This window comes from Diabrotica virgifera, chromosome 3, assembly GCF_917563875.1.
Source record: "Diabrotica virgifera virgifera chromosome 3, PGI_DIABVI_V3a".
NCBI classification, from domain to species: domain Eukaryota; kingdom Metazoa; phylum Arthropoda; class Insecta; order Coleoptera; family Chrysomelidae; genus Diabrotica; species Diabrotica virgifera.
In genome coordinates, this window is record NC_065445.1 from 83,663,903 (window position 1) to 83,679,271 (window position 15,369).

General features: G+C 34.9%; 1 protein-coding gene across 4 annotated transcripts in view; it reads left to right on the forward strand.

The window, feature by feature from the left end:
• The window catches only part of LOC114327289 (dihydropyrimidinase), a 165,540-nt gene that overhangs the window by 75,050 nt on the left and 75,121 nt on the right, over window positions 1-15,369 (forward strand). For all 4 annotated transcript variants that reach the window (XM_050646627.1, XM_050646628.1, XM_028275850.2 and 1 more), the window contains exons 2-3: window positions 6,850-7,004; window positions 9,029-9,153. In XM_050646627.1, the coding sequence (XP_050502584.1) occupies window positions 6,850-7,004; window positions 9,029-9,153 (280 nt within the window). The remainder of the gene's footprint in view (window positions 1-6,849; window positions 7,005-9,028; window positions 9,154-15,369) is intronic.

The window sequence follows — 15,369 nt, forward strand, 5'->3', positions numbered from 1 at the left end:
TTAATAGATAACACCTACTTAATTTATGCTTTATTTACAACTTGATTGTATCAGAGAACATAACCTACTTGTAGGTGTTGAGATGACTATAATTAAACAATTATTTAGTATCAGAAAATAATACAATCTGAAAGTTTTCTGTTTTTCGTGTCTTTTCTTTTTGGTCACAATGATAATAGGTGTACCCAGTAATTATTTTCATTTTCAGTTTGTCAATACATATTTTCAATATTTCCATTTGTGTGGTCATTCTCTATCATCGCACTATGTTTATGTTGCTTACAATTATGTGATACATTTCCTTCTGTTTAGGACTGTTTTTCTAACGTATTTTTGTTGCTTTTGTTTTTTCTTTAACCTTGTGTTTAACTACTCTAACTTGTGTTATTTGACTATGTTGTAGTCAACAATAACTTTGACTTTAGATTTTTTTTCTAATATACAGTCGCTGTAGGTCGATAGCCTGTTCTTTTGTAGTTCATTTTTCATATTACATCTCTATTAAATTCTTCCCATAAGAATAAATGAGTATGGGTTTGTAGTTCGCAGTACAACGTCCTTTTTTATAAATGATTACAAAAGTCTTAAAAATGGTTTCAACTGCTTCTACCACTTTCTGAAAATTTTCAGAGTGTAGGATGGACGCTTTTCCGCACGTACAATACCTAAAAGTATCCAAAGTACTTATAATTAATTACAAAAGGTTGTCGATCTCTTGTCCGACAAATTTACAGCCTCGTTTCTTTAGTCCGACAACGTAAATATGTTAATTATGGCAGGTTATGTTTCGCGATTACAAAAGTCATAATTTTATTTTTTTTTAACTTTCAAATAAAACAGGTTTACTAAAAAAGTAAGCGACGAAGTGACCGACAAAAAAATGACACAAACCTATAAAAAACTAATTTTTTTATTTTTCCATATTTTTGAATTTGGTACCATAGCGCGCGCCACAAAACTACCCGAAGAGGTGCTTAGACAAGGAAAGAAAGAGGATAGATAACTCTCATTAATAAACTTCTCAAAGTGACTTATTTTTAATTAAATAATTCAATTTATTAGTAATTATTTATGCGTAACATATTGCACATATCTTTTGAATGGTTATACTTATAATAGTGAAATTTGGAGGGAGGAAATAAACGGACGTAGGCTTCTCAACTAGTCATAATAGATGACGTAATAGTCACAGATAACATTACAGGGCCACTTTGACCGATCATTTTAAATGGGACCTTACATCAAATTATATCTCGTTTGAAAGATATTAAAAATACCTATTCAATTAATACTAATTTTGTTTGGGTTTAAGTTTATTTTGATGAATAAATTAAATAAATATAAAATTATAGTTTGTCATTAAATTAATAATGATTCGAACGTCCGCCTATGCTTAATTGTCAAAAAAATAGACGTTGACGTAAAAACAACTAGAGAATTGGAAAACGTCAACTTTTTGACAAATAACCATAGGCGGACGTTTGAATTTAGTTTTAATCTTCATTGATTGAAACTAATTTATCGGACTGGATATCTGATACGCAATTTTTATCCGACAGTGCTATATTTGGATAAAGGACCCTCTAATCTACCACTTGTAATTTTGTAATCGCAAAACATAACCTGCCATAATTAACATATTTACGATGTCGGACTAAAGAAAAGAGGCTGTAAATTTGTCGGACAACAGATCGACAATCTTTTGTCATTAATTATAAGTACTTTGAACTGAAAATTAAGAGTTTTGTAATAACAAAAATTGTACCGCGCTAGAGTGACATCTTGCGGGGTGACATTGGACCCGACGATCGCTCCCTATTTTTTGTCCGACAAAAATAATTTTATTTTAACGTATAATCTTTTGATTAAAATTAAACATTATAGTTTTGTAATAGCAAAACATAACCGCACTAGAGCTACAGGTTTAGGTGTTGTGCGTGTGGAAACGCGTCTAAACCTGCACTCTGAAAATTTTCAGAAAGTGGTAGACTCGTCCAAACGAAGCAGTTAAAATCATTTTTAAGACTTTTGTAATAATCATTTTCAAAAAAGGACGGTGTACTGAGGACTATTGTCTATTAGGGATTAAAATCTGTATACGCTCCAATATGCACCAATGTCTTGAAAAAAACAGACATGAAAAAGAGAGAAGTCAAAGAAGCAGACCTCATCCTAAACAACGAAGAAAAACATGTAGCAAACCCATTACCAGAATGCAGCAGGCTTTGGTTACCAATACTAAAACCATTCTAAAACAATAGGGCTTTTCATTCACATTCATTTTTTTCGAGCTTCTGTCACGTCTCACATAATATTAATATATCTACGTCATACCTTATTGATATATAGCAATGATACAAACAAGATACAAACCAAAGACGTATGACGTAGATATATTAATATTAGGTGACACATGACAGAAGCTCGAAACAAATGACAGTCGATGAAAAGCCCTATAGCCGAATGAAGTACAGATCATCGAAAATCTAATACCCAGTACATATGCGTCAGATAACACAACCATAGACAAATATTAATAAACTTAATTTTTAACAATCACATCTACGATATCTAACAATAAAACACTGAAAACGTTTGTTTTCTATACTTCCACAAAATGTATTACAACTATGTGACTACAGCTGTTTCGGTAGAGTGCCTTTCTCAAGTGATTTAGATTACTATGGGTTTGCCTTTTTAAAGTCTTTAACTGAAGAGGTTGGGGAGCTGTTTGTCTCGAGTTGATCATTCAGAATTATATCTGTATTTTTCAATTTATTAATTTCCATAGATTCTAATAAAGATAGCTTAAGGCCTTTATTTTGAATATGCATAATTTGAAACTGTTCATTAAAAGAATGATTGTGATCTAGAAGGTGAAGTGCGTATGTAGAAGTGCTTGTTTTTCTATTGTTGAAAGCCCTTTTGTGTTCTGCTATCCGTTTGTCAAAGGTTCTGCCAGTTTGACCGATAAGTTTTCGGACTGTCACCACAAGTTAGTTTGTAAACACCACTCTGTAGTTGTTTTCTTTTTCGGCTCTTATTGTTCTTAATATATTTGCTTAAGTTGTTGTTAGTTCTGAAAGCTGGTGTTATTCCTTTCTTTTTTATGTATCTGGCTATTTTTGTTGTTATCTTGCCAGTATATGTGATAGAGCAGAAGGTACTGGGTTCTTTCTGTGGTAGTGGATAGACTAATTTCAGGGCTTTCTTATGGAGCTTTTGGTTTTGGTTTAAAATTTTGTTAATTGCGTTTGTTCGTTATAGCCATTGTTTACTGCTATTTGTTTAATGATGTTAAGTTCTATCTCGAAGTTATTTTTTGTAATAAATTTTGTGGAAGTATAGAAAACAAACGTTTTAGTGTTTTATTGTTAGATAAAATGAACTTCCATCAAGTAACGGTCGCATCCTGGGAGTGCCAAAAAGCACCGTCCGTGAACGAAAAAAAGCCTGGATCCGAAGCCAACACAACTCACACTGGGAGAGTGTACCCGGTCAAACACATGGCAAGATGTATATCGGAGGACATGTGCTAGTAGGGCTGAGTTACTGCTGAAAACAAGTAGGAATCAGCTCAGAGTCATAACAGGTTTCCTCACTGGACATACGCCAGTTAAGGGTCACCTGCATACAATGGGGCTGTTTCATGGAAACTTGAGCTGCAGACTCTGTAACAGAGAACCTGAAACAGTCAACCATATTTTGCATGACTGTGAGGCATTGGATCGGAGGCGGCAAACACTTTTCGGAGACATCAAAGTGACTCCAAATTTATATGGCACCCACCCACTAGACCTGTGCAAGCTGGTACAGGGTTCCAGAATTCTGGAATGGGTTTCATAAACGACTGGAAGATATACAATAAGCCAAGTGGCTGCAGTACAACCGGTTCACAACAGACGGCTTCCAGGGAAAAAAACTGTCGAATCCATCAAACATCTACGATACTTATTACACCAACAAATTAACACAAACTAACACACAAAATATAGTCAGAATTTGACACCACTAGGGCACAGCCATAATTTTCAAATAATGTTTCAGCCACACACATTGCTATGTTCCAAAATATCCAGACCAAATTTTTTTGTTTGATAAAGAATACATAGCCTAATAAAATCAGGTTATAAAATCTCCCAGAATTTTCATTTTTCTTTTTTGAAAACGATTTGCGGAGTGGAAATTGAAACTCCAAACAATAGTTAATTAAGAAATGTAATTTTCATTACACGAATAATTGTGGCTCAATCCCATATAAACATAATGCTAAACATACCTAAATCAATTTCCGGAAATTGACAGAAGCTAACAAAAATGTCAACAATATTCGTTAAATAAGCATAAATTCGGTTGCGTCAACTATAATCAGTTAATCAGTGCACTATTATTTAACATAAATTTACACAAGACTACTTCTTCAACTCTAACATATGAGTACAATGGGCGTAAATATATTAAAACGTTTTGAAAATAGAAAAAGTTCATCTTGGCACATCAAAGAATATTAAATAAACTGATTATGTGTATGTGTTTACCACTTTAAATCGTTTCCACACATGGCCTGCAGAATATGCAATGATGTAATCAAATTTATTTTGTTTTTTGGTACACATGTGAGAAAAAGAGAAACTAAACTTTTTACAGTGTGATTCAATCAATACATTTTATAGTTATTTGCAAAATCTTCTTGAAAATCGATAATCTTTTTTAAAAATTAGTCAACTTAGAGGAAACCATTTGCAACACAAAATTAAAAGTGAACGATGTCAATGACTGGAATTCTTTTTTTTATGGAAGCCATCCGTTGTAAATAAGTCATACGTCAGGCAGTAGGCTAATTGTACATCTTTAAGTCATGATACCCATTTCAGGATTCTGGAACACTGTACAAGTCTATACCAGTCTAGAGGATGAGTACCATCTCTTTTTGGAGCCACTCGGTAGTCTCCGAAAAGTGTTTGCCACCAGCGATCTAACGACTCGCAGTCTTGGAAGATGGTTTACTGGTTCAGATCTTTCTGCTACAAGGTCTGCAGCTTAAGTATCCATAAAACAGGCCCATTGTATACCATTACATGATGCCATTACATTACATTTGATGTGGGGTAAGATGACCAGGTCATTTGCATAGACTAAAACATCATGTCTGTCTTTGCCGAGTCTAGGTATCCTTTGCCACCACCATCATCTGTCTTTGCCGAGTCTAGGTATCATTTGCCACCACCACCATCATCGGTCACCAGGTCATTTGCATAGACTAAAGCATGTCTGTCTTTGCCGAGTCTAGGTATCAGCTTATCCATGGCCTAATTTCACAAGAGATGCTGACAATGTAAACCCCAGTTATGTTGCGTGTATCACACGGCTCCTCAGCATGCAGTTTATCCATCTGTTGCTTGTTTCGTCATCCCTTTTAGATGAATCGCTGGTGTGATTGCTTCATATGAGGTTGTTGTTAAATGGTCCCTCTATATCAAGAAATGTATTCAACATTACTTGTTGGTTTTCCAGAACGTACTCTATCCTCTGTACGAGATGACGCAGTGTCGTTTTAGGGAATCGGGCTCGATACGCTATGATAGATACGATACTTTTCCTTACGAATCTGACTATTCAAGAAATTCTCCTCTTGCCTCTAGTACTACAATTTTTTGTGGCTTTTGACCTGTTCAACGATAGCATTCCATTCCCTTCTGTCATTGGCGGCTCTTATCCAATTCCGAACTCCCATAATCGTTAATTCATTCTCGACGTTCTCGTTAAATCATTCTGTGATATTTTTTGTATTTCTCTCAATGTCCATTCGGGACAAGTGACCTAGCCAACGAATTTTATCAGCACTTTCCTTTTAAAACTTTTGAGGGCATCTTCGTACTTCTGCCATAGGTAAAAGTGGGTGTTATTAGTGTTCTGCACAATTGCATCTTCGAATTCTGCCCTAGTATTTTAGAAGTTAGCAGTTTCTATTTTCGTAATATGCCCTGTTTCTATCGCCTATTATGTTCTTTATTTCTGCGCTTACATCATTACTTTCGGTTACTAGAAATCCTATATAACTACGTGAACTCTGATACCTTTTCAAATCTGTGGAGACCTGTGTGAAAGAAGAGTCTGACCAGGTAATAAATACCTCTCCTAAATGGAAAATAGATGGATAACATATAGATGTAGGGTATATACAAAAGATCTTAATTTAATTACTCACATAGACCGAATAAAGACAACACAAAAAAGATACTTATGTAGGTATAGATAATTTAAAAGTTGTAAACATTGAGATGTGGCGTATTATTTATGAAAAATCAATATTAATTGTACATTTAAACTTATCTATAATTAAAAAGACTAAGTTTTCACTCTAATGGCATATAAAACAACATAATGCTATTCTACATCCCACCAGAATGAAAACAATGGGAACCTTGATGAGCCATAATGGCTTGCAAATTGTAGAAGCCTCGGAGGTGTAACCAGAGAAGGTTCCCATTGTTTTCATTCTGGTGGGATGTAGAATAGCATTATGTTGTTTTATATGCCATTAGAGTGAAAACTTAGTCTTTTTGCTAGCAGTTGCCGCTAGGGCATCTATGCCATTTCGTTCGTTGCAATCCGGGACTGCACGCTGGGGTTTGTTTTGGTTGGATCAGGGAGAGCAGCATATGTGCCTCCTGATGAGAGAATAATAAGTTTCGAAACCGGTAGAGGTGCTTGCAGCACTCTTTGATTGGACTAGAATATGGTTCGGCTGTATTTTCGTTTTGCAACGAAATTGAAAATGGTTATTCATTTTTTATCTATAATTATTTATAACTGATTCCAAAAATTCAGTGATTTTCTTTGTTTCAGAGCTCACAGAACCGCCTTTTGATCAAAAACGGCAAAATCGTCAACGATGACGACGTTATAGACGAAGACATCTATATAGAAGATGGTATTATCAAGCAAATTGGTAACAACCTTATCATACCTGGAGGAACAAGAGTTATTGACGCCAGAGGAAGGTGCGTTATACATAATTATTCAACAATCATTACATCATGTTTTGTCCGTTAAATCTTTGTAGTTTACTAATTGTGGTCAATTAGGTCAATAAATGAACGTGAAACAAGTAATTGGACTTCATAAGACCTAGGTTTTCTTCCAAAGTGATCGAAATTATAACCAGAAGTCGATATTTGAACCCTTCGTTTAACTTTACGTCCTCGATGCCTTAGGCCGCGTTCAGAGTGGAGCGAAGAAAGAGTGCGAACAAAGAGCACGAGCAAAGAGCAAAGAAGTGCTAAACCAGAGTGGGAGCTGGTAGTTACGCGAGACGAGAGTTTAGTTCTTTCCCACTCGGTAGTATGGATAGTTATTTTCTTTTTTTCGAAAACTCCTCATTAAAAACGTGGTACTTCCTGACTCGCGGAAAACGCGAGGGAATTCATCCTATTAATCAATCCCGAGGTAATCAAGGTGAATATCACCTTTTATTCAAAGAGCTACAGGAGGACCCGTCAAATTAAAAGCATATTTCAGGGTGAATATGGAGACTTTTGACTACCTACTCGAAAAAATCCAAAATAAATAATTAATAATTGGTCAAGACATGGAAGAATTTCAACAAGAACCCCATCTTACCTGCTGAATGTCTTACTGTAACTTTAAGTTTGGTATGCCACATATTTAATGAATTCATTGTCATAATTAAGATATTTAAGTTATCATTTATTATACAGTGTGACAAAGCCAAATAGAATAAATTCATTTTTTCGTAAACCAGTACCTTTAAGAAAAAATCCCGAAAAAGGTCGATTTTTATTTTTAAATTATGATTTTTGGGCATATATATCATACTAGTGACGTCATCAATCTAGGCGTGATGACGTAAAACATGATAACTCATAACCATCGTGAAAGAAGCAGGATTAGATGATAGATATTTAAGAAATAAAATTTATAGTATAACCAAACTGCCAATATTAAATTGGATGACCAATTCACAGAGGCAGTCTCCATAGATAGAGGAGTGAGGCAAGGATGCATTCGGTCCCCGGTGTTGTTTAATATATACTCTGAATATATCTTCGAGCAAGCGCTGAAAGAACTACAGGAAGGCGTATTAGTTAAAGGAGTGCGTCTAAACAACATTAGATATGCCGACGTCGCAGTAGTTTTCGCAGATAGTCTAGATGGTTTGCAAAGAATAATTTCGCGCATATCAGATATAAGTACATGGTAGTCAGTAAGCGCGAAATGTTAAATACACAGCTTTTGGTTAACCAACAACCAATTGACAGGGTGGACAGCGACACATACCTTGGTACCAACATAAATAGCCAATGGGACCACTCAAGTGAAATAAAACAACGCCTAGGAAAAGCAAGATCAGCGTTCATAATGATGAAGTCTCTTTTCAGAACTCACAATTTACCACTTTGTTCCAAAATCTCTATCATCAGATGCTATGTATTTTCTACGTTATTATACGGAGTAAAGGCCTGGACACTTTCCCAAGCTTCTTTAAGAAAACTCGAGGCATTCGAGATGTGGTGTTACAGACGCATTTTAAGAATTTCGTGGGTGAATCGTGTGACTAATGTTGAGGTCCTGTAGAATGGGCAAGGAATGCGAGATTATTAACACCGTCAAAGAGCGCAAACTAGAATATCTTGGCCATGTTATGAGGAATGAACAGAGATATGACTTGTTGCAACTCATTCTTTAGGGCAAGGTATTTGGAAAGAGGGGACCAGGAAGAAGAAGAATATCTTGGCTTCAAAACGTGAGAAAATGGTACCTGAGAAAGTACATCGACATCCGGAAGTAGGCAAAGTTAGGATAGCCATGCTGATCGCCAACATCCGGAACGGATAGGCACCGTAAGAAAAAGAAGAATACTTACGTAGAAGCACCTCTTAGAATAGAATACTGAGACACATTCTGAAAAGACGGGACACTTCTATAGTCCAACTGCAGTCTATAGTCCAACTCACAACTATAAACAATTTTATATGCAACATTCTAATCAAAGAAATATTTTTAGGTACATTTTGCCGGGTGGTATTGATCCACATACCCATTTCGACTTTGAATTTATGGGAACCAAGACGGCGGATTCCTTTTATAGTGGGACCAAAGCTGCTATTGCTGGAGGAACTACAATGATCAGTAAGTTATTTAAATCTTTTAAACTGAACTAATGATTTTTCTTAATATGGTTAATACTAGTGGCCAAAGAATGCAGCCCACTAACTCACTTAGAAATAGTTTCTCTTTGTTTTGTTTGACGGTGTCGGACGCTTTCTCATAGTCGATAAAGCAGGCTTAAACAGCTCTTTGTTGCTCCAGTCATTTTTTAATGAAGACTGCATTGCAATACTCCATCATGAATACTTTTTCTTCTATCGCAAGACCCATTGTCAACCATAGGACACAACGTTTGTTACAGAAATAACAATACATCATGCCGATGTATAGATATGGGAATGAGGGCTGCGCAAAATCGAGGACTATATATTTTGGGGCCTATTGTATATGAAAGTGGAATATTCAACGTTGAGTAACTTTACTGTAGATTAATTTTACCATAGCCTTAGAATATGTCATCAGGTACTTTAATGAATGGAACTGTCCTCTCTAATACATATAGTTTCAAACGTCATGCATCACCCCTCGCATTCATGATTTTTTAGCCCAATAAATGACCGTTTTGGAGTGTAATTTCCAGGGGCAACTCCGAATTGCATGAAAATTTGGATTTAGATTCTACTTACCCTCCACTTCAAAGTTGAATTTGTGCCGTTGGTTGCTTTTACTTGGTGGGTGACATTTACCCCTTCTCTGGGGGGTGAAAAACGCGTGTTTAAAATAAGGCCGGAAATGGATAAATTGACTTATTTTAAGCACCTTTTGTTCTATAAAGTTTTTTACGTAAGTCAATACTTTTCGAGTTATTCGCGATTTAAAATGTTGATTTTTCGAAAAAAAAAACTACGTTTTCAGACCGTTTTTCCAAAATAACTCAAAAATTAAATATTTTCTCGAAAAAAATATTTTTAGCAAAAGTGTAGCCTATAAAAAAACGAAAAAAATAGTGTACCAGTAAAGACTACAAATTGAGTAGAAGCAAAATTGTAGCTCATGAAAAATACGTTCTTATTCGTCTAATTCCAAATCGAATAATTCAACGCGAAATCACCGAAGAAAGAAGCGTTTTTTGGGAAAACCTTATTAACATTTTTAAAGTATCGGAAAAAGCTTATTATTTGTTTTTTACAAAAGTTTACAGCATCAAAAATAAACTAGTTACACTGAAAAAAAAAGTTGGCCCCTTTTTTTGGTAAAAAAAATCGTGAAAACCTCCCTCTATTTAGCACCCTAAATGAAATTAATCGTTTGGATTTACCATCTATTTTAACTGTATGTGTATTGTTTATATCATCTGTAAGTTTGATTGGTTTGAAGTGGTAATTTTTAAAAACATTTGGTTTTATTATAAACAAAATTTTCTAAAAATTTTTGAAAAATTTCATTTTTTCAAAATAACTTAAAATAATTAGTGATAAGAAAAATCTTAAAGAGTAAAAAAATTTAGGTTTTGCATTTATAAATATGCTAGTTTCATTTTGTTTCTCCGTAAGACGAAAATTGGTTAAGATATGGCTGTTCAAAATTTGCATACACTCGTGATTAGTGACCCATTCAAGCTTTCTCAATTATAACCTTTTCAAAAATAAACACTTTAAACCGGTGAGACTGACAGATCATATAAAAACTAGATAGGTACGTAAATTGTTTTTATAGCGGTAGCGATTAATTTCATTTGGGGAGCTAAACACGGCGAGATTTTCATGATTTTTTACAAAAAAAGAGGGCCAACTTTATTTTGAGCGTAAGTCGCTTATTTTTAATGCCAAAACTTTTGTTAACAATTAAAACAAAGCTTTTTATAAACACTTTAAAAAAGTTTAAATGGGTTTTTCCCGAAAAGTGCTTAATTTTTCGGTGATTTTACCTTGAAATATTTTTCGACGAATAAGAACGTATTTTTCATGAGCTACAACTTTGTTTTTATTTGATTGATAGACTTTAATGATACACCATCTTTTTGGGTATTTTATAAGCTACACTTTTGCTAAGGATATTTTTTTCGATAAAATATTTACTTTTTAAGTTATTTGCAAAAAACCGTCTGAAAACGTAGTTTTTTTGTCGAAAAATCAACATTTTCAATGGCAAATAACTCGAAAAGTATTGACTTAAGTAAAAAACTCAATAGAACAAAAGTTGCTTAAAATCAGTCAATTTATCCATTTCCGGTCTTACCTTGAACGTATGTTTTTTCACCCCCGAGAAGGGGTGACTGTCACCCTCCAAGTAAAAGCAACCGACGGCACAATTTCAACTTTGAAGTGGAGGTAAGTAGAACCTAAATCCAAATTTTCATGGAATTCGGAGTTGCCCCTGAAAATTACACGGTATCGCCGAATTTTACGTTCATTTACTGGGCTATTTACACTTTTATAAATCCTTATCCTTATCACATATTTAGGTCTTTTGCATATAAAATACATACATATAGTATAGTATAGTTGATCCAAAAGATGGCATAACCCAGACATCCAAAGTGAAAGTTATCCTTCAACACCAAATTGTTCCATATGGTCCAGACAATGTCCAGAAAAAAGTCACACCATTTTGAGCGTCGGGTTTGGGGGAGAGAGGGGGGATAAATCGGTAAATTCGTAGTTTTTTAAGTTTCTCCGTCAATATTTCTAAAACTATGCGGTTTAGCATGAACAACCCTCTATACAAAATTGTTCTACATTAAATTTGAAATAAAAAAGGTACTATGCATAATCTTTCTAAAATGCATGGTTCCAAAGTTACGGAGGTAGTATACTATAACTGGTCCAAAAAAAGGCCTAACCCAAACATCCAAAGTAAAAGTTTTCCTCCAACACCAAATTGTTCTGTCTGGTCCACATATTGTTCAGTAAAAAGTTACACCATTTTGAGCTTCCGGTATGGGGGGCAGATGGGGTAGAAGTCGGTAAATTAGTAGTTTTTTTACGTTTTTCGTAAATATTTCTAAAACTATGCTTTAGCGTAAACAATGTTATATACGAAAATGTTCTACATGAAATTTAAAACAAAAAATCTTGTATACATAATTGTTATAACATCAACGGTTCCAGAGTTACGGAGGGTGAAAAGTCGATAGGTCGGTGAGTTTTCGATACTTTTTATATTTTTTGGGCTATGTATGGTATAACTATACCAAAAACCCAGACATCCAAAGTGAAAGTTATCCTCCAACACTAAATTATTCTATATGGTCCACATAATGTTCAGAAAAAAGTCACACCATTTTGAGCGTCAGGTTTGGGGGGGAGAGGGGGAGAAATCGGTAAATATAAAAAGTATCGAAAACCTCCACTTTTCACCCTCCGTAACTCTGGAACCGTTGATGTTATAACAATTATGTATAGAGCCTTTTTTGTTTTAAATTTTATGTAGAACATTCTTCTATAGAACATTCTTCACGCTAAAGCTTAGTTTTAGAAATATTGACGAAAAACCTAAAAAACTACTAATTTACCGACTTCTTCCCCATCTCCCCCCCAAACCGGACGCTCAAAATGGTGTAACTTTTTACTAAACAATATGTGGACCATACAGGACAATTTGGTGTTGAAGGAAAACTTTTACTTTGGATGTCTGGGTTAGGCCTTTTTTTGGACCAATTATACTATACTACCTCCGTAACTTTGGAACCGTTCATTTTAGAAGGGTTATGCATAGGGCCTTTTTTATTTCAAATTTAATGTAGAACAATTTTGTATAGAAGGTTGTTCATGCTAAACCGCATAGTTTTAGAAATATTGACGAAAAACGTAAAAAACTACGAATTTACAGATTTCTCCCCCCTTTCCCCCCCATAGAACAATTTGGTGTTGGAGGATAACTTTCACTTTGGATGTCTGGGTATGGGTCTAACTATACCATACTAATATGTATACCTTTTTTGGTCTTTTATTTTATTTAAATGCTCATTTAATTGATCTGGTTTTGCTAAGGTGTAAACATTTGAAAAGTTTAATCCGGTAAAATTTGTGAAAACGTGATTTAGAATGAACCGTAATTTAATTTCTGAGTTGGACCGTGCAAGAATTATCGCTTAGTTAAAGAAGGCCATTCACAGCAGTTCGTGGCGAAAAGAGTGGGTGTTTCTCAGAGTGATATCTCGCGGATCTGGAATAGGTTTCTGGAGACAAATTCGATACAGAATAGAGATCGCTTTGGTAGATCCCAATTTACCAATAAGCAACAGAATAGATATATCAGAATTTCCATTTGCAGAAATTCTTCTGCCTGTACCAGCCCTCCAAATAGACTTCAGGCATGCTACAGGAGTCAAAGTATCGTTGGCTACAATAAGAAAAAGAATTTTAGAGTCAGGTTTGAGGAGTCCTCGACCAATAAGAGTTCCTCAGCTACAACCTAGACATGTTTTGCACTGCCTCCAGTTGGCTCAAGAACACATACATCTCCCTCCACAGTATTGGAATTTTGTGCTTATTTCAGACGAAATTAGAATCTGTTTGAACGGGCACGCTGCTTTTTCTCAACACGACTCTATCTTATCGGCAGAGTCTACGAGAAATGAGAAGTGCACGGTAAATTGAAGGTGTAATTACAAAAAAGAATTATGTACCTATGTCTTTGTATTTAGTTTATAATGCTCAAAAAATTACAGGATCTGGATTTCAATGCATAATTGTTTTTATAATTTTCGTATCAAAGTTACGCGTGAAGTTAGTCGTATTGATGACAGTTGAGAAACTGCCGGCGACCCGTTTGAACAGTGATAGCCGGCGAATTCGTGTTTGATGAGAGTCAACAAGAGCTGGACAACTAGTACATGCCCGCCCCATACTTCATTTCGCTAGGGGCAGTGTTATGTTTTGGGCAGGTATTATGACAGATAGAAGCACGGAATTGGTGGTTGACTCTTAACAGGACAAAGGTGCATCACACGGATTGTAGAACCTCATTCAGATTATGGCGAGGATTAACATAATTGAAATATAAATACGAAATATAAATTGAAATATAAAAGTACTATTCATTTTATTCCTATTATTCCTGTTCTATGACTTTCAATTACCATTAAAATCTAACTTTCAAAAGCTTGGAAGACTTGTCTTGTTTTTAAACTAACTGCAGATTCAATAAAAATATAATGGTAGGGGAGCCCAAGCGGGGATTTTTGCAGTTACTCGAGCGCGTCAGATTAGCATATGGGCAGAAACCTGGTACCCTGCAGATGTACGTCTACCATATATTGGCTCTTAACACAGGGGAGTTCGTTACGGGGAGCCAAAAAAAAAAAATCTATCCTTAAAAAAACTCGAAATTGTCAGATTAAGATAAGGTAAGTTAAGTACATGCAAAAGAGTGTATATTTCAAAAATCTGACGATTTCAGCCGGACGTAAAGAAATGGGTGAGTCCCAAATTTTCACAAGAAAAAAGCGAATATATCGCGAAATGAATGACAGATCGAAAAACTAAAAAATATGTGCCCAATATTTTTTAAAAATCTATCGAATGATACCAAAAACGACTTCCCACGGAGAGGGGTGGGGGGTAAATTTAATAGTCTAAATACGAATCCCGCGATATTTCGCGAAATGAAAATCCGATCGAAAAACTGTAAAATATACTTATTCAATATTTTTGAAAAATCTATCGAATGCCACCAAACACGACCCCCATGGATGTGGGGTGGGGGGTTACTTTAAAATCTTAAATAGGAGCCCTCATTTTTTATTGCAGATTTGGATTCCTTACGTAAAAATAAGTAACTTTTATTCGAAACATTTTTTCGAATTATAAATAGATGGCATTATAATCGGAAAAAACGATTGTTGGAAATAAAAAATTAAATTAAAAAATGGCAAGCGCCCACCAAAATGGAAAACTTTACTTAACTTTTTTTGGTTTTAGGACCTCCTCTTCACAACCTAATAGGTCCCCAAAGCGCTCAAGTGACTGCACATTTAGCATACTTTGCTCCCCTACCATAATGAAATATGTATATCAACTTCGTTAGTCTAGTTATTAGTATTAAAAAGGATATAGGATATAGGGGTTGACTGTGTTTTCAATCTTGCTGATTGATTGACGGATGTCGCGTTTATCACACATTTACGCGGGTAAACATGAGCTGTTTAGTGGCAATCATCTATTTTAAATAATAAACATAATATAGACTGTGATGTTAAGAGGTTGGAAATACAAACTTTGGTTCGATCGGTATTTAATGATTTAATTAACTGCTACTATGTTATCTTCTTTATATCCTGTATAAAGTGTGATG